The sequence below is a fragment of the Ascaphus truei genome, chromosome 5 (genome assembly GCF_040206685.1).
Source record: "Ascaphus truei isolate aAscTru1 chromosome 5, aAscTru1.hap1, whole genome shotgun sequence".
Lineage (NCBI taxonomy): Eukaryota > Metazoa > Chordata > Amphibia > Anura > Ascaphidae > Ascaphus > Ascaphus truei.
The window spans coordinates 147,550,487-147,576,926 of NC_134487.1; the positions used below are offsets into that span (position 1 = coordinate 147,550,487).

A 26,440-nucleotide genomic window follows, 5' to 3' on the forward strand; every position below is an offset into this window, starting at 1 on the left:
GGATGTTTATAGGAAGCAAAATGCCAGGAACACCTTTCTTAGGGCGGACAGCTGCCACCCATCCCATGTCATAAAGGCCATACCAAGGGGACAGTTCCTCAGACTGAGAAGGAATTGTTCCACTATGAGTGGTTTCCTTTCTCAGTCTGAGGAGCTTACAAGGAGATTTTTGGAAAGGGGATACCCCAAATCACATTTAGCAATTGCATTTGAAAATGCATTACATACAGAGAGAGCATCATTGTTGCCCACACATCCAATTGAAGATTCTCGCCTTGTTAACAATGTTAAGACAATTGGTATTAAACAGGACTCACATGGACTGACAGAATCAAAAAACAAATGTCCTCTTTTTATTTCACAATTTAGTAAACAAAGTGGAAAAGTAAACTCTATAATTTCAAAACATTGGAATGTCTTATCCATGGACCCTGTCCTTAAAAAATATGTGGATTCTGGTCCTACTTTTGTATATCGTAGAGCGAGAACAATTGGATCTCATGTTTCACCAAGTGAACTCAAATCTTCTGGTCTCAAAAAAACTTTTATCACTAGGGGTTCCTTCAAATGTGGCTCTTGTAGTGCATGTAAACACATGAAGCCTGCCAAAAGTTTTTTCCAGTTTGCCTTGCCACCGCCACATGGTGTGAATATATTACCAAATAAGGAATTTAAGATTAACAGTTTTATAAATTGTAAAAGTCAATTTGTGATTTATCTAATAACATGTGGTTGTGGCAAGAGGTATGTGGGGAGGACGACTAGAGCCCTTAAGGTCAGGATGTTAGAGCATTTAAGGCTCATAAAATTGAGAGACACTAATCATCCAGTCTCAAAACATTTCACTGAATGTGGTCAGGGAGGAATTAATAATTTTTCCTTTTTGGGGATTGAATCAGTTATTTCTAAATCTAGAGGAGGTGATCATATCAACCTTCTGGACCGTAGGGAGGCGTATTGGATCTTCACTCTCCAAACGCGCTTCCCTATGGGCTTGAACATTGACTGGCAACTAACACATTTTTTGTAAACATTTTTGTGATAGACGTATTATGGTGTAATTAGTTGGTAATACAGATTAAATAAGCTAATTGTCATTATATTGGACATTATATTCTTGTCATTATAACCTTTGAACCTATGCCATATCATGCAAATATTATGCTAATATGTAAGCTTAAATTGTTCTTTGATGTATCTTGTGGATAATACTTCATATTTTATAATGGTTGTATTTCCCTGGTTCCTATGATTTAGGTACACAATCTGTGTTATGCAGTATGTATGTGTAATATGTCTTTAAATTTACTTTTCTTGCACATTTTTTTAATCATGTCTAGAGGTTTTTATTTTTAACTTTTTTTTGTATATAACTTAGTTGCAACACAGCTAGTTTTTTAATCCACCTTGTTCATGTTTTTCCTTGATATAATAGTACCCTTTATTAAGCATTAGTTTAGTTTAATATAGCTTTATTTCGTTTAAATATGCTTGTCCAGTTAGCAGCAATGTATTTTGTTCTGCTGGAATGGTCAATAAAGCTTTGTTATTGTGTTCCTATGTTTGCCCACATCCAAAATGGCCACACTGCCTTTGGTACTTCCTTTTGCCCTTAGATCGGCACTGAGTCGCTCTGTTATGACGTCATCAGGTTCTGATTTTTGGCGCGAAATGGCCCACAGGTAAGAGGGTATATAATGGATGTTATCACATTGTGTTTTATCCTTGAAAAAGAACGCTGCGACGTTCGAAATGCATTGGATGGGTCTTTTGCCACATTAAAGTGCCCTTTTAATCATTTTTTTGTTCTGGTTTTTTCCTGCTCCGTTTGTGCTGGTGCGCTTTTTGGTCTCCCTTTTCCCAATAGTTAGAAAGACTGGTAGGGTCAAGCTTGCTGTTCTTGAGTAATGGTATAACTGTTGCATGTTTGAAGGAGGATGGAAAGGTTCCAGAGCAAAGGGAGGAGTTAAAAATATGTGTGAGTGTAGGGATTATGGTAGGAGCAAGAGGTTTTAGGAGATGGGAGGGAATGGGGTCAAGAGAGCAAGTGGTAGAGGGAGAAGAGGCGATCAACAGTGACACATCCTCCTCTGAGACAGTGGAAAAAGAGTCAAGGAAAGCAGGAAGAGAGTTAGGAAGAGATGTAGGATGGGAGGAAGAAACAGAGGGGATGTTCTGACGTATGGATTCCACCTTTTCCTTAAAATAGTCAGCATAGTCCTGAGCCGAGATGTAGGAAGGAGAGGCAGCTGAGGGTGGTTTGAGTAGAGTATCAAAGACAGAGAACAGTCAGTGTGGGTTAGACTTGTGCATGTTGATTAGTGAAGAAAAGTAGGTTTGTTTAGCTTGCGAGGGGGCAGAGTTGAAACAGGATAGCATAAATTTGTAGTGAAGGAAGTCTGCAAGAGTATGAGATTTCCTCCAGAGGCGTGCAGAGGAACGATTGGAGGAACGCAGCATGCGCGTATGGGAATTTAGCCATGGTCTGGGGTTAGAAGGGCGAGGGTGGCAGAGAGAAAGCGGGGCATGTAGATCAAGAGAGGGGGACAATGCAGAGTTGTAGTTCCTGACCAGGTTGTCAGGATCTGTAGCAGAACTGAGGGAGGAGAGGGAGGAGCGTAAAGTGGACTCAAAGTGAGGTAAGTGAATAGAGCGCAGGTTTCTGCAGAACCGGGGGGTAGATGGAGGTGGAGAAGGGGAGAAGCGTGATAGAGAGAATGAGATGAGGTGATGGTCAGAGAGAGGAAAAGGGCAAATGGAGAAATCGGAGAGAGCGAGAAGTTTTTTAGTGAAAAGCAGGTCTAAGTAGTGGCCATCCTTGTGGGTGCTGGCTGCAGTCCTCTGTTGAAGGCCAAAAGAAGAGGTTAGAGAAAGAAAGCGGGAAGCCCAAGGGAGAGAGGGGCCATCAATGTGGCAATTGAAGTCCCCAAGGAGAAGAACAGGGGAGTCTGAGGAGAGAAAGAAAGAGAGCCAGGATTCAAAGTGAGAGAGAAAGGCAGAAGGGGGGTGAGTAGAGGTAGGTGGGCGATAGATGACCACCACATGGACAGGGGGAGGAGAGAAGATCTGGACAGTGTGAGCCTCAAAGGAGGGAAAAGCAAGAGATGGAGGAATAGGAAGGGTTCGGTAACAGCAGAGAGAGGAGAGCAGGAGCCCCACGCCTCCACCCCTGCCATCAGTGCGCGGAGTGTGGGAGAAAGAAAGGCCACCATAAGAGAGGGCAGCTTCCAGAGCAGAGTCAGACTGAGTGAGCCAGGTCTCAGTTATAGCAAATAGGAGCAGAGAGTGAGAGAGAAAAAAGTCATGTACAGAGAGGAACTTGTTGGAAAGGGAGCGAGCATTCCAAAGGGCACAGGAGAAAGGGAGAGAGGAGGGAGGGTGGCAGGGGATGGGTATGAGGTTTGAGGGGTTGACACCAGAAGGAGTAGAGGTTGCAATTGGCAGGCAAGGACCAGGATTGGGAGAGATATCCCCAGAAGCAAGGAGAAGAAGCATGGATAGAAAGAGGATGTGTGAGGATGATTTGTAGGGGTGTTTTTTAGTGCTGGGGATATAGCTGTGTGGTGTCAGAGGACGCAGGTAAGAGAGGAGTTCATGTGAACAGAGAAGTGGTGAAGGAAGGAGAGATGGAGATATATGAATAGAGTTAGAGAAATACCTGTAATGAGGCTGGTAAAAAGAAGTGCATAATTTGAGAAGAAGTGAAGTCACAGCAAATATAAATGGTAAATGCAGCATCACAGCAGTAATGATGCAGTCTGGTATAGATGATATCCTCCTTTCCAGTGTAGTTCAAATGCAGGAATCAGGGCCAGATGAGGGTGTCCACTTCCTCACTTCTTTTGAACTTCCTTTTAAACTTCAGTTGTTCAGTAGTCCTGCCACTTATAAGTACTAAGTGATTTGGAATTGTGATAGATCTATCAATTACCAAACATTTTATGTAACCAATAATTGCTCTTACGGTTAAAATCTTATAAGGTTATAGAAAAACATCAGTATACACTTACAAAATAGTTTATTATGTTTGTGGCTGATTCTATGAGTTATCTATTATTTGTATTGCAAGGCAATTGAACGCTGAGTTAACGCAATTGCCATGTATGCAAATGAGATGAACGTCGCTACATATTTATCTATAGATATCTATCTTAGTGAATATGGCAGTAATTCTAGAAAATATACCCGCAAGTCTATTTCTTAATATCAGAAAATTTTAACACACTATGTTGACCATTAGTGGGACTATCCCTTAGATCTGCGTTTCACCAATGAGTTATTAACCATAAAGTGTTTCTTCTTCATGTAATGAATTATCTACTTGATAGAGGAAAATAATGTGTTTAAAGGTAGCTTTCAGTTGTTGATGGGAGCCACGAGGTCTGCCAAAAAGATGAGTTTCCATGGCAACTAGGAGACAGAAATTGCCCTCTCTAGAAACCAGCTATTTCCACTTGTGGAACTATAACCATGTGCTGGTTAAGGAAGAGCTCAGGCCCACCCATATCATGCTTTTTGTTCAGAGTTCCACCATCCCTACTGCAGACATCAAACATGATGATATCTAACACAAACACTCAGATACCCTGCAAGCTCTCAGAACCCCCCCCCCCCCCCCAAATTACTACCAAATATATATATATATATATATATATATCTCAAAAGGAGTGCTACTGGGCGTGGCTAATTGTATAAAACAAGAAACAAAGAAGTCCAGAGCAACATCCAATATGACAAAAATACACAGTGAAATACCTATATATCTCTTGAATAAAGGGTCATTTAGTTAACCCTTATGATATCTAAGCCTCTTTACAGCCAAAGTGGACAGTATTATATTAATTAGTATCATGCAAAAGTATAACGTCAAATTCAATATCAAAGGGCATTAGTTAAGCATACAAATGAAATTAGTTATATACAATACATTTAATGACTCAACTAATAGAAGAAGTTGAAATATCCTAGTTTTCCTAGCTCCCTAGTATTCTATACTGATATTAATGTTGTGTGGTTTTATTGTCATTTTGTGTTATGTTCTTTAAAGCACACAGTAGTAGCAGTATCAGTACAGGATGTGTAATGGGTTCATATTGGCCCCATTTTTAGGAAGATCCCCTAATAATTTCTCCTTTAAAGTTCTGTCACATCAATGCTATTTCATTGATGATAAGGAGATCTCCAGAAAGTTCCTATTAAATGTCCCGGTAAAGATTTTTTTTTTCTCATGCTGGACACTGCATTTAGCATAGGTTGCTCTTGATGCACACGTTTTTTTTCAACCATATCTACTACATAACTATTTATGGATCTTATAATGTATCAAGAGTTTTAAAAATTAAAAATTGTAGGGCCAGCGACATGTTTAATGCATAATATCTGAATGACTGAAGTCTCTAAAATAGAAATAAGACAACTAATGTATGTTACTGCTACATGTAATCTTATTTGTATATGTATTCAGTGATGCACATCACAGAAAAATGAGGACACCACCGGTAACAAAAAACTGCACCAGAATTATCAAAGAAAAAAATCCAATTACTTTCAATTTGATCCCTTTCCTTTGATAATCTGGCGGGGGGTGGGGGTGTGGGGGGGGGGGGGGAGTTTGTAGCACGGAGACTTTGATATACAATTCTCACAATTTTAGGTGCTTATTCACCAATGTATTGTATTTGTTTATGCTAAAGTGTTTAGTGTAAAAGATCATCATTCACTTTAATATTGCTGGTGCAGTTTAGTGTACAAAGCTAGTTGTTTGCATGAATATGAAAGGAAACAACGACGAAATTGCTCCTCATTCCGTACAAATTAAACATGTTTCACAAGTTTGCTATATAACTTTCATTATCATCTTAAATAAGTAAGTAAACAGAGGTGTCTCTTTGGAGAAGGTCTTAAACTCATGTAATAAATTAGGAATCCAGTTTGGTAAGATCGCTTCATGTATATGTTAATTTTGCTACAGGAATGTTGTGGGATTATGTCATTAAAACTGAAATAATAAACAATACCAATATAACTTATACAATATTGCAAGTTGATTTATGTATGTTGTTCAAAACCTTTGTAATTGGACAACTACAGTTTACAGTACAGAGCATCATTACATTATTACTAATACATCGCTAATACATTGCTTGGTCATGGTCTGCATAGACATCACAGTACATGTCTCTTAAATATATGCTAATTAAAATAGAAGGTCAGTGGAGAGGAGAGTGAACCTATCTCCAGGGTTTGTCAGTGTAAGGAAGATGCCACAATATCATTGTTTGGAACATTGGGACAGCTCTGAGCTGCCCTTTTTAGAAATGTAATCTACAAATGGGCTTTGCTTTAAGGACAGCTAATGCTTTCAGCTAGTGGTCAGGATCATACAGTATAAGGGATCTTAAATGGTTTATAATAATCACATTTTCTAAAGCAAACCTATACAAAACATGTGCAAAAAGAATGTGGCCCTTCTCCATTTACAGCCACCTTCATTATCAGGGTTGTTTTACTTATTGTATTGAGCCAATCGTATTCAGTGCATTACGCGTAATCATAAGCAAATGAGGAAGCAAATCTATTGCTATGAGAAGTATACACTGTACATGATAATTAGTATAATGAAGGGACAGACAGAGACAGCTGAATCAAACGTAAGCACATTAGGGAAATCAGTGGATATCATAGCTAGTATTGGGTGTACATATCAAGCTTCATAATAGGCAGCCTTACCTAGCAGAGAAATTTGGGACAAGCTTCAACAAGTATCAAGATGAATTCACATTTGTCATCTTACTGTAAAGAACCCTTCTCGTTGTTCCTGGTAAAATCGATGCATATCCACTTCTTGTATCTTTTTCAAGAAACAATATGAAAACGTACACAAAACAGTGATATGTTCCATAGTACAGTAATATGTTTACCAAGTTGATTCATATATGTGCACCGTACATTACTCACTGACAAATGTGAATTCATATTGGTGCTTGTTGAAGCTTGTCCAAATTGCTCCACTTGGTAAGGCTGCCTATTATGAAGCTTGATACGTAGACACCGTACTAGCTATGATATCCACATAGCTGCACTTAGGCAGTTAAAAAAAGGAATTCATTACCCATGGAGACAGTGATGGCAGATACAATAGACATCTTCAAAAAAAAGTTGGACATCTTTTTAGAAAGGAAAAGTATACAGAGATATATCAAATAAGTAAACATGGGAAAGATGATGATCCAGGGAGAAATTTGATTGTCATTACTAGTCAGGAAGGAATTTATTTTTCCCATTATGAGACATTGGATAATGTTTCACTGGGGATTTATTGTTTGCCTTCTTCTGGACTATTATTGTAAATACCGTATAAATACATAACAAGTATCTCTGTCGTCTAAATTTAACTTAGGTTGAACTCGAGAGACATATGTCTTTTTTCAATCTCATCTACTATGTAATGTCTCCCAGCCAGGAGATTTTGATACACAACCGCTTCCATGTGTCAATTGGAGTGAACCTACAGTACCAATGTAGCACCATCATTTGTTTCATTTTAATCATTTTCTTAAACAGTTTTATTTTTGAAAGTCATAAGTGAATCCCTGAGTTTAAACAACTGCAAGGAAGTAAGCCGTCAATGTGACCTCATGTTCAGTTTATTTTACCTTTTTCTATTTGGTGAGGGTTTATCCTAAGAATTTGTATGCCTTTTATTTGATTTTTCCTCACTTACTTGGAGGTTGTTCTGTGTATCTACTACTCTTTCAGCAAAAAAGTACTACCTCACACACTGTAGGTTTATTTTGTAGCTCATTGTTCTATCAGTCCTGTTTCTCTAAAAATACTCCCCTCCTGTAATTAACATTATAATATATATATATATATATATATATATATATATATATATTGTTTTTTATTTATTTTTTAAGTCTATGTAATACTTCCTGTCCTCTTTCTTCCATGGTTATATGTTTAAGTACCTACTGATATGTTTGTTGGTGCAAAGCATGCAATATCTTAGTTGCACTTTTGGGACCATCCGTAGTGTGCACAGGTTTTTATGCACAATGCATTATTATGTGGACTTGTCCAGCTTTAATTAGCTATACTCAGGAAAAGGAAAACGGAGAAAACATAATGACTAGCATTGTATGTGCATGGGCATATTGCAACTATAATTTGTATTTGTTTTGTAAATCTAAAGTTTATTTATACCATACAGAGATATGCAATGTCAAGAAGTTAACTTGAATACATTTGACCAATAATAGAAAAAGAACACCCAATCTCATTCTCCCAAGTAATTACTTAACTATATATATATTTATGTATATAAATGTATATATATATATGTATATATGCAGTGTTCGACAAACCTATAAATTTGCTCGCCCCGGGCGGGTGGATTTAACTCCTGGGCGAGTAAATATTGGCCCAAGCAGCACACGTTTGGTACTAGGTGGCGAGTAGATTTTTTTGTGTGGCGAGTAGATTTTTTGGTGATTTGTCAACCACTGTATATATGTATATATGTAACACATCACATACAGCAGGTTTTGTACAGAACAAGAACTGAATAAAAGGTCGCTGAAGGGAGAAAAACTTGAAATATGAGGTGCCCTTGTTCTTATACAGTGACAAGAAAACGTTTGTTAACCCCAATAATAATTATGACGGAAATTCCACAGTTTTTCTATGATAAGCTTCATGAAATAAAATCAGTCTTTTCGTAAATATCCAATAGGGTTTATAGTAACTGATTCCATTTCTTCTGAAACAAAATGATGTATGAATTAGACAAACACTGCATTTGAACCTAATTCCAACCGTAAAGCATGGTGGTGGGAATGTGATGTTTGGGCTGCGTTGCTGCCTCAGGACCTGGACGGTTTGCCATCATTGACACAACCATGAATTCTGCATTGTATCAGAAGATTCTATAGGAGAATGTCAGTCCATTGACACAATTATCATTGGGGTTCACAAACTTTTTCTCGCCACTGTATATTTAGTGTATGCATGTTTTTATGTATAAAATCCCAACCATACACGCAGTGCAATGCAGACATACCGCAGGAGGCTATGAATACAATATTGTGCGTAAAGAAAAGAATTTCTCACATAAAATCATTAGGAACCTATTTTTGTAAGTCATTATTCATGTTCTTACATTTGGTGCACCTTTTCTTGTTCCTTGTAAGGTGCACATTTTCATACATGAATGGATTAAGAACTGTATTTGACTTTTATGCCAAGAAAGACTTGACTGACAATTTTGACACATTTAATTGCACACCAAGTGGTGCATAGATATAACTTATCATTACACATCATTTATATACAGTATGTGCACCACACATGCAACATCCATACCCCTTAGTGGAAAAATGGTTGACAACATATCAAAATCGGTTTTATACATCGGCGCATCAAGACACATTAATTCATTACTCTTCTGTAAATCACTTTTTGACAAAAATGCTTTTGGCTAAGCTATGTCCATACTGTAGGCCCTATAGTATTTAGACACAAATCACAGAACTATGATGCAAAATGGGTAAAAGTACATCACACAGCAGAAAACATTAGGAGATAGAGGTTTCTAGCTCAATGAGCTTAGCATCTAGACCAGGGGTGGCCAACACCAGTCCTCAAGGGCCACCTACAGGCCAGGTATTAAGGATATCCCTGCTTCAGCACAGGTAGTCCAATCAGTGGCTAAGTCATTCTGACTGAGCCACCTGTGCTAAAGCAGGGATATCCTTAAAACCTGACCTGCTGGTGGCCCTTGAGGACTGGGGTTGGCCATCCCTGGTCTAGGTGGTATAGAAACAATATGTGCACGTTGAATCTGCATTGATACAGAGAGTTGAGGATCCTCTGATGAAGTCTCCATTTACCCTAGCGACGAAACGCGTAAGGGTGTGAAAACGCTGTCTTGGTTGATCCTGGAAGCTGTTCCTGCTGTTTACCTGCCACTGCGCAAGCGAGCTGAAGCAAGTGGAACCAGAAAGCGCAGATACAAATGTTGCGGGGGACAATTGCGTGGACGCACACTAAGGGAACTATCCGACCGTGTATGCGGAAGACCAGTGCACACTTCTAACCACAAGCTTCAAACCCTGTACCGGCAGAAGTACTACAGGGTTGCAGAGTTTCTATCCAAGGCCTTTTTTTCTACTGAATTATTGTGTGCATTGATTTTAGCATTGTGGGAATAAACCTTGTACTATTTCACTATGGAGCCCGCGCTGTCCCTTTTTGTTTTATATATATAGCCACTACTTGTAATGTATTCAATGTATAAAACCAAAAAAGCAACAGTTTCCATTGCTTTCTGCTATCAATGCATCTCAGGAAAATGCCTACATAGTTGAAATGAGATGCAGACGTACTGTAGAAATGGTTATTGCACCTGCTGACAAGCTACAGTATGGTGGGGGTTTTCTGTGACATACAGTACTGTACTTTCCCCGCCATTGAATCTAAGAAAACTCTGTGATATTCTGCATTATCATTGCCACTGAGTCCTATGAACAGGGCCAGATTACCCATTAGGCACATGCCTAGAGACCCCCAAAGTTAGGGGGCCGCCGATAGGGGGGGAGCACCAAAAAAAACCTGTCCCTGGCCGCGGCAGAGCATTTTGCTAATGGATTCCTTACACATGGCCCCGCGCTTTCAGGGCACCATCACCGCATTGCTACATATATAGGGGCTTCTGGGAGTTGTAGCCCAGCTCCAAATCCAATGTTTGAACATCTTAAGACAGCAGGACCACAAATCCCACAGTCCCTTTTGTAACCCCCAAATAGAGGAGATCACAATGACAGGCATCAGCCAGTCAGTACAGAGGCACCCAGGGTTGTACTAGTTCCTATAAGAAGGTAGGACCTGAGCCCCCCTGCTTCTTATCTCTGCCTCTTGCACTCACTACCCCTCTCGCTCTCTCCCTTTGGCACTCACTGCTTCCCTGTCTCTCACTCCTGCTCACCTTAATGCCCCTCTCTGCCTCCGGTATCCACTTGCTCACTGTTCCTCCTTCCTGCACCCACTGCCCCTCTCCATTCCACCTGCTACCACTGCCCTTCTGTATCCCTCCTGCACCCACTGCCCCTCTCACTCCCACCTGCACCCACTGCCTCTCTCCCTCCCACTTGCACCCACTGCCTCTCTCCCTCCCACTTGCACCCACTGCCTCTCTCCCTCCCACCTGCACCCACTGCCCCTCTCCCTCTCTTGCACCAACTGCCTCTCTCCCACCTGCACCCACTAGCCCTCTGTCTAACTCTCCTGCACCAACTGCCTCTCTCCCACCTGCACCCACTGCCCCTCTGTCTAACTCTCCTGCACCAACTACCTCTCTCCCACCTGCACCCACTAGCCCTCTGTCTAACTCTCCTGCACCAACTGCCTCTCTCCCACCTGCACCCACTGCCCCTCTGTCTAACTCTCCTGCACACACTGCCCCTCTGACTAACTCTCCTGCACACACTGCCCCTCTGTCTAACTCTCCTGCACACACTTTTTGTAGGAACAGTGTAGGTTCTACAGTGCAGGAGACACAATCATTTAATAAAAAATATATATCTTTCTAGCCCAAGGTTTAAATTTAAAAAAAAAAAGGGTATTTAAAGAAGGTTCTCTCATATTTATAAATCTTCCTATTACCATAAGGCCAGAGAGAGAGAGAGGGGTGTCTCTTACCTTCTCCGGAGCGTTCCTCCTCCTGCAGCGTTGCGTTGTCACGGCACTGTAATGCTGCAGGAGGTAGGCCCCCCAAATCTTGGTGCCCAAGATGCCCCAGAGGTTCTTAATCTGGCACTGTTTATGGAAATCCTATGGAAACGCTGTGATATTCTGCGTTATCACAGCCACTGAGTCCTATGGAAATCCTATTTTATTACTTGGGTCCTACATTACACAGTTAAAGGGCATCATGAAAACACTAAACACTAGAGAAATAATAGCAAGATAAATACAACTGTGATTATGATGATAATCATAAACTAGAAATAAACTAATCTAACCACTCTGCTTTGCATGTTATTTGCTATGAAACGAAAATGTAAAAGTAAGAATCAGCAATCTATCAGATTATGCCCAAAGTAAACCGTTAATCTATTTAAAACGTTCCAGTATAAGACAACCCCTTAAGGTATTCTGTAACCATTGTAATTTACAGGGCCTCCCCATGGGATATAAATTAGTCTCAGACTAGGAGTCTACTAGTAATTGCATTTGTAACCATTTGCTCTCCTATCCGTCTCTCTCAAAATTCCCCAATTACGTGGTCTCAGTATTTTCCAGTCCATTGGGTTGGCTGAAACGAAACTCGGATATTGAACAGGCAGTTCTTTGAATGCACTCAGAATTAAATATGCTATAGAGAATACGAAAGATAGAAACCATTTTGTTCTGTTTATCTCTTGAGAGAAGAAAAACTCTTATTGTTTTTTTATTAAAGACATTAAACGCTTGTATTTTACAGACACTACAGCTGGAGATTGTTGCAGTATGTGGCATGCGTAGGGCATGTCGGTAGTTAATTAATGCAATGCTTAAAGTATGTACTTAGTGCATTGTTTTGCACTGCACATACATGAGAAAAATATGTATTTGTTAATTACCAAGTAACTCTATGGAGTGAGAGAATATACCACCTGCAGATCTTTCTTTAATCTCTTTGCCTAATGAAAGTGCTGATCAGGGGCTATTTTGAGTTTACCCTTTCAATGCTGGAGTAGAATAGAAAGCATTTCTGAAGCATAGATCTGCAAGTTTCCCCAATTAATAAGCTGTCAAATAATACTAACTTCAATAGATGACTATTTAAGGGTTAATAATATGATGATCTTTTTCTACCTGGAAGAATTTGCCAAGGAAATGCCCCTGAAAGAATAGTGTATTTTGAACAACAATAATAAAATTGGACTCTATATTCATTATAGAGTTAGAATTAAAAGAGACAAATACATCCAATAAAGCACTGTAAAGGGAGGCCTGTACAATGAAATAATACCGGTCAAGGCTTGCGATTATTACTTTATACTCTTTACATACAGTAGTACAATGACACAATCTCTATGCCCGGCCATTGTTCAGCTACTTTCTATTAGAACATAAAGAACCGTATACACTGGTATAACAATAAAAAAACAAATGTAACACTTGGAAAATCCAAAAATAAATATAATATGTTAATATATATATATATATATATATATATATATATATATATATATAAAAATAAATTCATTTTTTTGCTTGTAGATTTACATTTAAGGGAACATGTGTTGCAATTATAGGGCAAACAATATAGCACCAGATTTCTAATAGAAAACAGTCCTGTTGAATTTAATGGGATGTGTTGGCTTGGTAATTGGTGCAATAGTTTTCCCCAGAATGTCACCACATTTGCCTTATTATTAGGCAACCCCATATCACATGAAAACCATTGCATGTCATAATGGTCACTAGTGATCCAGCCATTGTGACATTTTCTCAAGGTCACCACTGAGACGGGAGGGGGGGGGGAGGGAAAGATAGGAAAATCATTATTCTTCTACTTGCTTAGGCACAGGTGTTATCTTTTTAAAGCTGTACATGGAAAGGTTAGTCTGATAAATAATCATTTACAATGGCCACATTATTTGTATATGAATTCATAAATACAGAAAAGACAATTCAGTCAGTAAATGTTGACATCCATTGAAAGACTAATTTCGCTCATGTTCAATGGCAACATGCTTCATTAATAGAAAGCTCTAATTATATATACTGTTGTTGGCTCCATTTATCGGCATGGTAGGGTTCCATGTGCCTTTGCGCTATATAAATCTTGCCTTCTCATTAGTCTCTGTTTAGGCTTACCACATACTGTATATGTTACAATGTACATCATCCACTTCCTCTCACCTTAGCATGGCCCTTTGGTGTATTTGGTCTCATGTTTAAATATTGATTTATTTTATTAATATCGAATCACACAATATTCATAATTAGCCATGGTTGGTAACCAGTTTGTACATTTGTAATAAATCCACTCACAGTATCCTGTTCTTGCTTAGTGGTATTAGTTTCTGGTCTAGATATCACCAAGAAAGTGACAAGTGTCCTGAATTTACAGTAGCAGCGTCCCCGTAATTGCTACAGAGGATTATCGCTGTGAAGGGATCTGATCCGGAAGCATGGACCCCTCAAAGCGATGCTGCCTCCAGCACTGTCTCTGGAGCTGTGGCTTTTTGCATTTGCAGCCGCATCTCCGGATGCAGTAAGTTGTGCTATATGTGTACCTGTGAACTAAATGTGTATTATGTTTAGGGATTCCAGTGTTAGGATTTAACTGGGAAAACACCCCCGACTGATCATCTTGCACTTTCGGTTAAAACCGATAACAAACGGTTATGAAGCCTAATTTCTTATTAAATTCCACCCCTTGTGAAAGCCCAACCACAGGTAGGAGACAAAGGCATCACAGGTAAGTACATTATGGAAACTATTAAAAAAAAAAGTTAATACAATTACAACACCAGAAAAACTAAAAAAATAAAATAAACACTGAAAACCGAAATTCCTAAGTATGTTGTGGGAAAGATGAATTCTATTCTGACTACCAACAGATCTCAAACTGCATTCATTCTCACACTAGTAGAGGCATCTGGCTCATTGGAACATGTTCAGGATATAAATCAGGACACCAGCTGCCGATTTAGTGGGCAATAAGGAAACTTACATTTGCATTTTGCTACCATAACATTAATTATTTAAAACATTTTTTTAATTACAATTTTTTAATCGCAATAAAATATGGAGTATATCCTTCTGGCTCCAGTCATGATAGAATATGCCAAAAAGTGGAGATCCTCAGATATTTACATGTGCCTATTCAAATTCGAAATGAAGCGCATTTTCCAATGGTTAATTTTGGTCCTAACCTTGGTGGTGTGGCCTCTGACCCTTGGAATGATGTTGTCACCTACATATACATATGTGACATGCATTCAAAGTGGTGGCAATTGTCTCATTCAGACTACTGTAAGTCAAAGAAGATCTGCCTTCAAAATTAGTAACAAAAAACAACACAATGAGAATGGGGTTTGGCTTCTTCAGCAGTAAATGTATTGCAAACCCATGTGCTTCTGTAAATAATTACAAGTTTAGCAAACCTACTGGGGGTATAGGGAGTATTAACGTCCATTGTGATCTTGCACATGTCACTTTATCTCCCTGTGCCTCTGGAACTAGAATTAGATTATCAGATCTTTGAGACAAGAACCCATTGTGCCTTATACATTCTATGTACGGTACATTGTCAGCACTAAAAGAGAATACTATAATTGCAAGGACAAACGGATGTAAGTCTGGGGCACAAGTACAGATGCACTGTATCAATAAAAACAGCTTAGTGCTCTCAATTAGCCGCAAGTTTTAATACTCATTTTATTGGTTTTACAACATTTTCAATGGTCATACAACAATGAATTTACAGGCGGGGGCATGAGAGAGGGGTACAGAAAGGAATAAAGGGAGGGGTTCTAAGGGTTCTTATCTCAGATCAGGTGTACCGATATTAATACATATATAGTTACATATTTACAGTTCAACAATGAGATGGTTTTGATACCACGTGCTGCATTTTTCTGCTACATAGTTGAATCTATCACACATATTCCTTTTGATGAGAATAGGAGTTTCAGTGAGACAGTGAGACAGTGCCCCGATTGTCACTATCTCAATTTAATGACTAACTCCTTTGAAATTATGAAGCAGCATTGAAATGGCTGCTTTGATATCATAGCCCCACCAAAAACACATATTTGCAAATTAAAAAAGAATTCTTAGCATCGTCAAGTGGTCCTTGGTTGAGAGAATCCCAGAACAATATCATCCAATGCTTTCTTGATTTCATAAAACACCCAGGCTCATTCAAACCCCCGAAGGGTAGAAGAGTAACAGGAACATTCATTCCTGTGCAGGCAGATCTTGCTAGGATTTTTCTACACAATATATATTATTATAAGGATAAAGGCACCATCGTATATGAAATTATAATCAAGCAGTGTGGAAATGGCCACCATGATTTTAAATCCCTCCAAAAGCAATCATTACAAATTAAAATTTAATTTTTGGCATCTCCAAGTGTGCCAGTCTCAGCCAAGGCAGTGAACCAAAGTAATTGTGATAAGCAATAAAAATGTAACACAGCTAGTCTAACTACTATGCATTAAATGCAGCTAGTCTAACCACTAATTACATTAATTAAATACACTGAAAACAAAGGCTATAAGCTTTTGTGTTCTTTTTGTCTATTGTAAAACAATCTAACTTTTGTATGAATAGTTTAAAGTGAATATTATGCTGGTTACACAGCCAAGCAATGCACTGCTGACCCATTAAAATAGCCAAGTGTAAGGGGATAATTCTAAACACACTGAAGCGGGCATTTGGAACATTTTCATCGGAAATCCCCATTGATGTCTAATGTGATTTTTTCGTTCATTACTTGACTTACCCATGCCTCGAGCTGGACCCCTCTCCCATTCCCAATAAACACACCATACAAATTCTTGGGAGAAATTAACGGCCACAGCTTTATATATTACAACAGATAAATATCTCATATTTATCCCCCACTAGGGACACAGATAGATTGCTCAGCTCACATCTACCAGAGCTGGAGGGATAACCTCAGCTCGTGCTCATCTAGCCATTCAGTAGCTTAGTCTGAATGCACAGAATCCGCATCAGAAGGTCACTACCACACCAACTGAACCTAGTCAGGAATTGTACTGCCTTCCAAAAATTCCACCTGGAAGGTCACCACCATTCCGGCCGCAACAGCCTGGAATGGTACCCGCCTTCCCTAATTAAAATACTTCGAGGTCTGCGACCTCCTTCCAGGAGCCAATACTGACTGAATCCCCCTCCCAGAGTAACACATACCCTAAGCTGCGACAAAAACAGAACAGAATCTCAATCTTTTCAACGCCGACATCCCTCATGCCTTAAAAACAGGGTGGGTGGGACTTTGCTTCAGTAGATCCTAGAAGAAAGAGGAAGAAGCTAGGATCCCTACCCCTTGCCCTAAGTACCCCTTACTTAACCCCTCCCCTTGGCCTGACATCACAGCACCTTGGGGGATGGGGCCCTCTGCCTTAAGTCATGCCGCCCATTCCTTACAAGTTCAGGGATTTCTATATGTTTGTGTGACTGAAGACTGCAGAAACATGAGAGCAAGGCTCTTGAGAATGGGTTTTATGCCCAAACCATTGAGCCTTGTGTCAGCCTTTATGTACTGTTATAAACGTTGAGCCAGGTGTCAGCCTTTATAAGTACTATTTTTCTAAATTGTGGGGTCTATATTTTGTAACTATCGGCTATTTTTGTAGATGTGTAATTCACCATTATGTACTCTGATTTGTAATTTGTGCACTTTTTGATATTCTATACTAAACGTCTTTTTGCAAATACCAGGGATGGCAAACTTCAGTCCTCAAGGGCCACGAACAGGTCAGGTTTTAAGGATCCGTCAATGACTGAGCCACTGATTGAGCCACCTGTGCTGAAGCAGGGATAGCCTCAAAACCTGGCCTGTTGGTTGCCCTTGAGAACTGGAGTTGGCCACCCCTGATCCTAGGCTTTTTATTTGTTTTTTTAATATTGTACCCTCGTATGTGTTATTGATACTTATGATTCATAACTTACCCTAACAGTTTTGTATTTAATAATAGGTCAAGTCTTTATTTGAGACTTTGGTAAAATGTGACGTGAAGGAGATGTAGCATCCATAGTGTAGCCTAAAATGTTCTAATATTACTATTTTTATCTCAGAATACTGTATATCACTTTTCAGAACACATATTGTTTGCATGCATTACCACAGTAGTACTGTAATGGGTGTGTAGGAGAGAGGATATGCATTAGAATGGCTGAGTGACAGATGTAGGTATGAGTTAGAATGTGCACATGAAATATACGGTAGATACAGGTGTTGTTTAGAATGTGTGAATTACATTTGGTTAGTGTCCTATATGTGTGCTTGCAGTAAAAGAGGTCTGAGCACTAAATACAATTGAAGTGTTGAAAGTATGTACATTTGAATATGATATTGTCAGAGCACTCTACATTGTATATGAGTTTCAGGGCATGTGCATTAGAATGGGTTAATGAGAGAAAGCTTTACTGTATACTGTATGTACTGCAAGTCATTGATAAAATATGTGCCATAGAAAAGGTTGATGAGAAATCACTGCATTGTAAGAGGGTTGTTGACTGAATATTGAATGTTGTGTGTGTGTGTGTGTGTGTGTGTGTGTGTGTGTGTGTGTGTGTGTGTGTGTGTGTGTGTGTGTGTGTGTGTGTGTGTGTGTGTGTGTGTGTGTGTGTGTACCTTCTAGTAAATTATAGAATACTGTAAGCGTAAGTGTGTGTACAAGTGAATAAATGGCCTAACGCAGGGTCCTATATATTTGTGTGAGTGTGTGTTATCAGATTATGACTATATACAGTACTGTATATGTATGAGTGAATGTATGCATTTGAATAAATGAATGACAGGGGATAAGAGAATACAGTTAATGTATACCTTGAAAGTGTGAGTGTATATGCATTGAACTGGGTAAATCACTGTTTTATAAATAAGTGTGAGAGATAGTGCTATATAAATAAGTTGTTGATGGTGTCCATAACAATGGTTAAGTGACAAAATACTGTATATTGAAGTGTGAGTGAAAGTTTGCATACTAAGGGTGAGAGCAGCTTATATAAGTGTGGCATTCTGTGTACAATATAATAGTACATGAGAATTAGACGGTGAGTGTGACTGTGTGTGGGAAAGTGTAAATGTTTGGGTGAGCCTCTTAATGTTTGGGCAGGTCAGTAAATATTGAGGGGCTGTGGATGTAAGATTGGGATTGTGTAGTTAAGTGTGGCATTGGGTAGATAAGAGATCAATTAAAGGGGATCATTGATTTCAGAAACTGCATTACTAAGATATCTTTAATGTGCCTAGCAATCAATGTGTTCAATCTTTTTCATTACAATTTCCTTTGAGTGCATGTGAGTGACATTGGCATATTGATTTTACATCACAATGTTGTGTAAAAATCTTGAAAAATAAAAGGAGAGCAATGGAAATTTATAGTCCTAGACAGACTTTTACAGTGCATGCTATTGACTCAACATGCATGTAACAAGGAACACTACAGTAGGAGTCTAGTAGGGAGAAAATAAACACTGTCTATAGGTTTGGAAGAAGTTACAGTACTGTATGTCTGCTACTCCATACTCCATACATCAGGAAGGCCCAGATCCACAAAGGCTGCTAAGCTTTAGCATGCCCTAACTCCAATGGGAGTAAAAGTGTGCTGAAGCTTAGCACCTAAGGCTGAGATTATGGTGCCGGCGTCGCTGCATGCGCGCACTTGCGTGCAGGCGCCCGGCAAGCCCTCTTTCTGTAGTGGGCAATACAAGCTACCCCAGTGCCTGGGTGCCTGCCGGCGAAGAGGCGTGTTGACGTGGCAGGGTTTTGAAAATACGACAAATGTTGTATTTTCAGGCGGCTGTCGCATGACGTCAGCGCGTGTGAGCTGGTTCAGCCAATGAGAGTGACCCAGCTTCGTGACGCATCCGCACGTCCCCGCATCGCGCCTACAATCTCCTGCAGCCGAGTTCACAAATCGCTTGGGCTGCAGGAGTGCGGGCGGTGGCGCGCTCGTTTGCACGTGGCCACACAGGCACCATAATCCCAGCCTAAGGCCACATCCAGGGTGAAGCTGAGCGCGCTTGTGTCCTCATACGACACGTGCTCATTACACATGATCGCAATGTCCAGTGTGCGTGCGCGCACGTGCTGTGAATGCTCAACGTCAACTGCTTGCAGAGACAAATCAATTTGATTCTGCCGCTCGTTGGCGCATCATGTGAGCCGTTCGCCCAGCTCTTTGATGTCACGGTCGCCCCCCCACCCCGACATCTCCCCACCACCCAGCCTGCAAATTTCAGCTGGCATCACAGTGCTCGAGGAGCAGCACGCTCTCTTCACCCCTGGACACGGCCGAAGAGTGAATAGGCTGCAATATAAAACAATGCTGGGCATGGTTACACACCTTTCAAAGCTGTCAATCTCATAAGGTTTATATCCATTTAAAGTGTAGTCTGTATAAAGAGCAGTGATCCCAAAAATGTTACTGGCTCACTAATAATTATATCCACAGAGCATAATTGTACATGTGTTATGCTACCTAAGCTGCCCCCGCTATGCCTACAGTAAACCTTTCTTACCTGGCTGAAATGCTATTGAACATGTATTGAATGAAGCAGGAAGTTGAACCATTTTACTTATCTATTGTACAGTGAAAGGGTTATAGAGATACATAAAGCCATTATACAGCCTAGAATATTGCTTTTCAAGGTGAATAATGGTGCTTATCAACAAACATTAAAACGACCTATGGGACAGGGGCTTGTGCCTGAGAAAAATCATAGTGCTGGATAAACTGCTGTGATTTGTAATATTATTAGCATTTAATGTTGCCTGCCCTTCTCAAACTTTGCTTTGCTATGTGTTTCAAGACCCTCTGCTACTGTAGCGGTTAAGGATGAGTTATTAGATGCAACTCAATCTATTCTGTAGTTGAAAAAGTAAGGCAGGTACAAATGAAGATGTACAGTATACATATTGTTAGTGATGGGGAAGGGTGCCGGTGGCAGGTTTATTGAGGGGGGGGGGTTGATCTCTCGGGCCCCCACACTGCAGCAGAGTCCTGGGAGAGTGTGGGGGGGGGGGGGGGGGGAGAGTGTGTTAGAGGACCAGTCATGCTGACGCAGTTGGACAGAGACAAGCTGTAGGGGAGGAGCCTGCACTGAATGCAGCATCCTACTGTATCCAGGCACCAGCAACAGCTAGAGGCAGCAGATCTGAAGCAAGATCAGCACCAGAGAGCTGGATCACTCCCCTGCCACAGCCAGCAGGACAGCAGCAGGGCAACACCGAGCACCGTCAGGGCAGCAGGAACAGGGTTGTCATTTGTCCAGTGCCTGATGCAGCAAGAGAGCTGCTAATTGACGATCACTACAAGAGCTGTGGAAAAAAAGCCCATGCGAATTGATGCAACAGTCGCGGCTGCAGATCCGTTAGATCGAACAGATCCAGGGGGAAGCAGCGGATTTGGGAGATCCTGCCAGTCCAACAGATCGCTGTTACTCCATTAGACCAAGTGGATCTAGCAATAGCCAACATATTTAGAATCCAGGAGAGCAAGCAGATCGGACAAGTAAGACGAAAAAGGAACTTCAGTTGCAGTAAAATCTGCAAACACAGATTAACTAAATCCACCTTCCAGACGCGTACTGCAGCATCAGCAGCAGCAGCACCCCCAACAGGATCCGCCGAGCCTCCTCTGCATCATCACCAACCCCCTGCACAGCACCCACTGCAAGATCAGCACACACACGTACACTGCAAGATCAGCACACACACATACACTGCAAGATCAGCACACACATACACTGCAAGATCAGCACACACACATACACTGCAAGATCAGCACACACATACACTGCAAGATCAGGACACACACATACACTGCAAGATCAGCACACACATACACTGCAAGATCAGCACACACATACACTGCAAGATCAGCACACACATACACTGCAAGATCAGCACACACATACACTGCAAGATCAGCACACACATACACTGCAAGATCAGGACACACATACACTGCAAGATCAGCACACACATACACTGCAAGATCAGCACACACATACACTGCAAGATCAGCACACACATACACTGCAAGATCAGCACACACATACACTGCAAGATCAGCACACACATACACTGCAAGATCAGCACGCATATCCATAGCCGTCTCTCCTCGGATACCAAAGAGCCACTGAAGCCTGAAATCACTCACTGTTTCAGCATTTTGCACCCGGATCAGTGGGTGCCACCGCTGGGACTGCCAGGCAGTTGGAGCAGCAGTGGGCGCGGTGACCTGTTGGGCCTGCGGGCTGATCCGTCTGTACTAGGAGTACTGCAGCTCCCCTGGCATCAGTCCCTGTGCTGCCTGCATCCTCCTCTCTATCTATCCCCTTGTATTTGTAAGGACAGGGCCATGCAGTGCGCAGGGCAGCTCCCCCTCCTCCTCTGCTGAGGCTTGCCATAGGGATCATGGATACTTGTATGTTTGCTTTTACTGTTCAGAAAAGTAACCGTGCTGTAAATGGAGGAGGACATTGATACCCGCAAAATTAACAACAGTTTCCTGCGCGATCACAGCTATGCAACAGAAGGTAGGTGTACAAAGGGGCTGTGCATTCCTGTGCAGCACTGTGCAGCACTGTGCATGCAGGGGGAGCTTGCTGTGCAGTAACAGCCTTGGCTTCTCTGTGCAGTGCAAGAGATGGTCAATTGTAGATGCGAATTTGTTTTTAATGTAGTTAATAATGATCATACTCACTAATGAGCAGCATTATATTAGTAAAATGAAGACATCCCTACGTCTGTTGCAATATCATTCCTCTCTGGGGCATTACACTGTTACAGATGTAGTATCTGAATATTCTTCCAGGTGTAGAGAAATCATGCCTCACGATCTCTTCTTTATTAGAAAAGCTACCAGCCTTGTAATTGCTTCAGTTTTTTTCCCCCTTCTAATACAGTAACTTCGAATTTGTATGTGCATTGGACAGAAGCCAACACCTATAGGAAGCTTTAATAAGACACCCTCCTAACTACTTATGGCACATTATAGGAATAGTGCAGGGTTAGACTAAGAGGATAGCAGAAGAAAGTATTTTCACAATAATTATACTGTTTTGCTTTGTAACTATTTAGTCTATTTTGTTCTCTTTTTTGAAATGTCCACATGTTTTTTATTTTTATTTTGGAACACCCATCACACACCTGATTAGATTCTTGATACAGTTTTTAAATGCTTTCCATACCAATGAGTTGGTGGAGTGGTCATGAAGTTTATGGTCTAGCTGGATATTTCCCCCTCTCTGCAATCAGATTTGTGCAGTAAAATGGAGAAGGATTTTTTAATTAGGAGACTAGCACCATTTAAAAAAAACAAATGAGAACTCTGACAAAGGTCAGGGTCATTCCATTTACAATGTGACATTATATTCAAAAGATCAAAATACATGTTTTAGAAACACACACCACCATTAAATAAATGTGATTATTTTAGCTACCGAGTGATATATTAAACAAAAAGTTTTCATTTCCAAAATGATTAAGCCGTTAAAGGTATAATTGCACCAATGCATATAATTTTTTTTACAACCTCTTTAGTTACAATGAGATGTCTTTTTTTAAATTGTCTAAAGAAACAAGTAACATGTAATATATGTTGTTAGTCCTAGTCCACTAGAAAATAAAATAATGTAATTTACAGTTGTATTATCTATTTCGCATTATCTGACAAGGATCCTAGAGGATTAACTATTTAAATCCTGGGACAGCACATGGTTAAAATGCACCACTGCAGCCCACATATTAACCCCTTTGCTGACAGATTATGTGCCTACAATTTTACATCTTGTTATAAGCCGATGACTGAGAGGCAGGTATCTACTTTTCAGATGTTCACTGTTTCATGCAATATATGTTTGCTTTGTTCACCTCCTCAGTGCTGTATGACCTGCATAGTATTGAAGTGGTTAACATATTTAGATGATGACTTACAAGCCATGCAGCAGTAATATATATGTCTGTGAGGGGAGGAAGCATGAAGCAGCAGGTAGCTTCAGACCTGGCTTTTATGATATACAGTAAGACTCTTAGAGAATTCTTAGTGTATTTTTCACTCCCACCATATAACATGTCTGTGCTGTATGTGATCTATGGGGAAAGTGGTGTGGTTTAGTCCTAGCTTGGCCTGGTAAAGTGACAAATCTGGGAATGTGACAGCCCTAAGCTGTACCCGCCACAGTGGTGACTTTGGAGCCCAAATTCATTCCATTCTTCTGTGATAATTGCACTGCTGACTTGTTTCATTTGGGAGGAAGAGATGAGGAAATGAAAAGATGATCCTGATAAAACGGCAAAGCATTGATGTGGAATGAGTTGGCAGGGTGCGCTCTGTCCTTGTACAAAAGAACAGGTGTACTCCCAAAGCAACAACGGCCAACTGGGGTCGCAGTTCAAACGCATTCCTTCTCTTCTAACTTTGGGATAAAAATAGCCACTAAAGTTTGATAATTACTAGTTTTTATATCAGCTGAGTCGGTGAGGCAAAGGGGATATATGCAAAAGGGTATGTTCTCAGCTGCACCTAAAGATTCACATGTGAGAGAGGTCTTTGAATGTTAATCAGCTAAACCCTTAATAACATGATGCATTAGTGCACATGAAGATAGCAGTAGTTGACATTTTCCCTTTGATTAGCTTTTGCCCCATAGAATATTCACTATACTGTGTATGATGCAAATATAAGGTTCCTTGCTTTGTATGATGTTGAATCTAGTATAAAGACATGTTTAAGGGTGTGGCAGAAATAGGAAAAGGGAGCACTATTATAAAAGGAGTTTAAACCTATTCATGTGATTTTTTTTTTTTTTGGTATCAAGATGGGCATTGACAATAAATATTTTCTCCGCAATCTAAAAAAAAAATCCCAATATTGACTCTTTTGAATGTATGTCCTTGCTTTGTACAGTGCCTTGGTTGGGGTTTTAGAAGCAATGCTTCTGAATGGATGTGGCCGATTTGAAATGCATGTTTTTTTTGTAAGACAGAATTTTGAAAGTGTGTTACTTGAAGTGGAGATTGTGCCTTAAGACATTTTAATAAGCACGCTATTTTCCCATTAATAACTGTTTGGCTGCCTGAGGTGGCAGAATCACAGCCCGTCACAACACATTCCAGACCCATCCGCAGAAAATAGACTGAAATCTTCTTGTCCCATTATTACTGTCACAGTAGATACAATGCATTCATTTCCTCTCTTATCAGTGACAGTATCACATCCTCAGCATACCTTTCATGGGCAGCTGTAATTTGTGCAGTATTTGCTACGAAGGTGCCTGCAAAGTCCTGTGTTTTAATCAATCAAATTATGTTACATCTTTATTTATAGGGTGTAGTCTGTATATGGATTTCTTTGATTGAAAGGGTAAGCTATACCATGTTTTATATGCCATATGTAAGAAAACATATATTCTAAAAATACTGCTTATCTACATTATGAAATATTGTGTAGCTGATTACAATGCAGATAGCTTTTGTATTGCAAATACAAGCCTGCCTCACTTGTTTGGCTTCTAAATATATTCTGGTTTCTTGATATAAATACATTTTATTTCTGTTTTGTTGTCATTCACATGGGTGTGGCTCAAATGGATGGTTAAGACAAGGTATAGATAGTTATACAAATAAGGATACAATCACTCCGTGCATTTCACAGCTATGGCCAAATTATGACTCTCCTCTATATCTATTTGTTTAATGCTCCCCTTTGAGGATTGAGCAAGCCTGTAACCACTGCAACATGTTCTGACTTATAGTGATAGGAGCCTTGGGAGCAAAGTATGTTCTATACTTAGATCAAGCATGCTGAGCAGGGAACGCCACTGCTTGTTCGTCAGACAGGCCTCCATTGTGTGTGTGTGTGTGTGTGTGTGTGTGTGTGTGTGTGTGTGTGTGTGTGTGTGTGTGTGTGTGTGTGTGTGTGTGTGTGTGTGTGTGTGTGTGTGTGTGTGTGTTCCGTGACTTACTGATCCAATATATATAGATTATAACAATAAAGCCATTTATTTTCTTCTTTTCTTTGCACAATCACTTGTAAATGTAGAATTAAATACAATCAATGCTTTTATTGGAAGAAGAAGAAGAAATGGAGCAGGGAACTGGATATCTGAAATAAACATCAAGAAAACACTTAACTAACAATAATAAATGTCACTGTAAGAGTGGGAATATAAGACATATGCAGGACAAAATAGACAATTGACTACAATCTGATTTCTTTGTGTAAGAAAATAAAAGGTACAACTTAAGAGTTGTAACACCAACATAGACAGTCTGACCTGTTAATATTGACATATTTGATAAAATCCCACCAAATGTATGGCTTACTGGAGCTGCTAGGCATTGATACCGCTATTCTGTCGGTATGAACAACTAAGCTCCCACATGGTCTCGAGCCCTTATTCATGATACTGTGAAGCCACTCACTCTGCTTCATAGTACTGGATGAGAGATCAGCTTTATTTAGATGAAATGGACTAACATCTTCTCCAGAATGACAGACTGTTTCACAGCATATTGAATAAGGGGCCCATGGCTCTTATTTAATTAAATAAGATTTTCGGCCCATTTATTTGAATAGAGCTCAACTCTTTTATGGCACAAGGAAACGGCTTCACAGCATATTGGGGGAGAGTCTAAGGCCTACAGTTCTGTATATGGAATTTCTTTTAAAGATGCCTA

General features: G+C 40.1%; 1 protein-coding gene across 2 annotated transcripts in view; it reads left to right on the top strand.

Annotated features, from left to right (window-relative positions):
- PPP2R2B (protein phosphatase 2 regulatory subunit Bbeta) overlaps positions 1-26,440 on the top strand; it is a 306,916-nt gene that overhangs the window by 107,874 nt on the left and 172,602 nt on the right. The window contains exon 1 of one of the 2 annotated variants that reach the window (XM_075601027.1): positions 20,862-22,296. The exons of the other annotated variant lie outside the window; for it this stretch is intronic. Within the exon in view, the coding sequence (XP_075457142.1) occupies positions 22,227-22,296 (70 nt within the window). The 5' untranslated portion in view covers positions 20,862-22,226. Of the gene's footprint in view, positions 1-20,861; positions 22,297-26,440 lie in introns of those variants that run through there. 2 annotated transcript variants of the gene reach the window in all.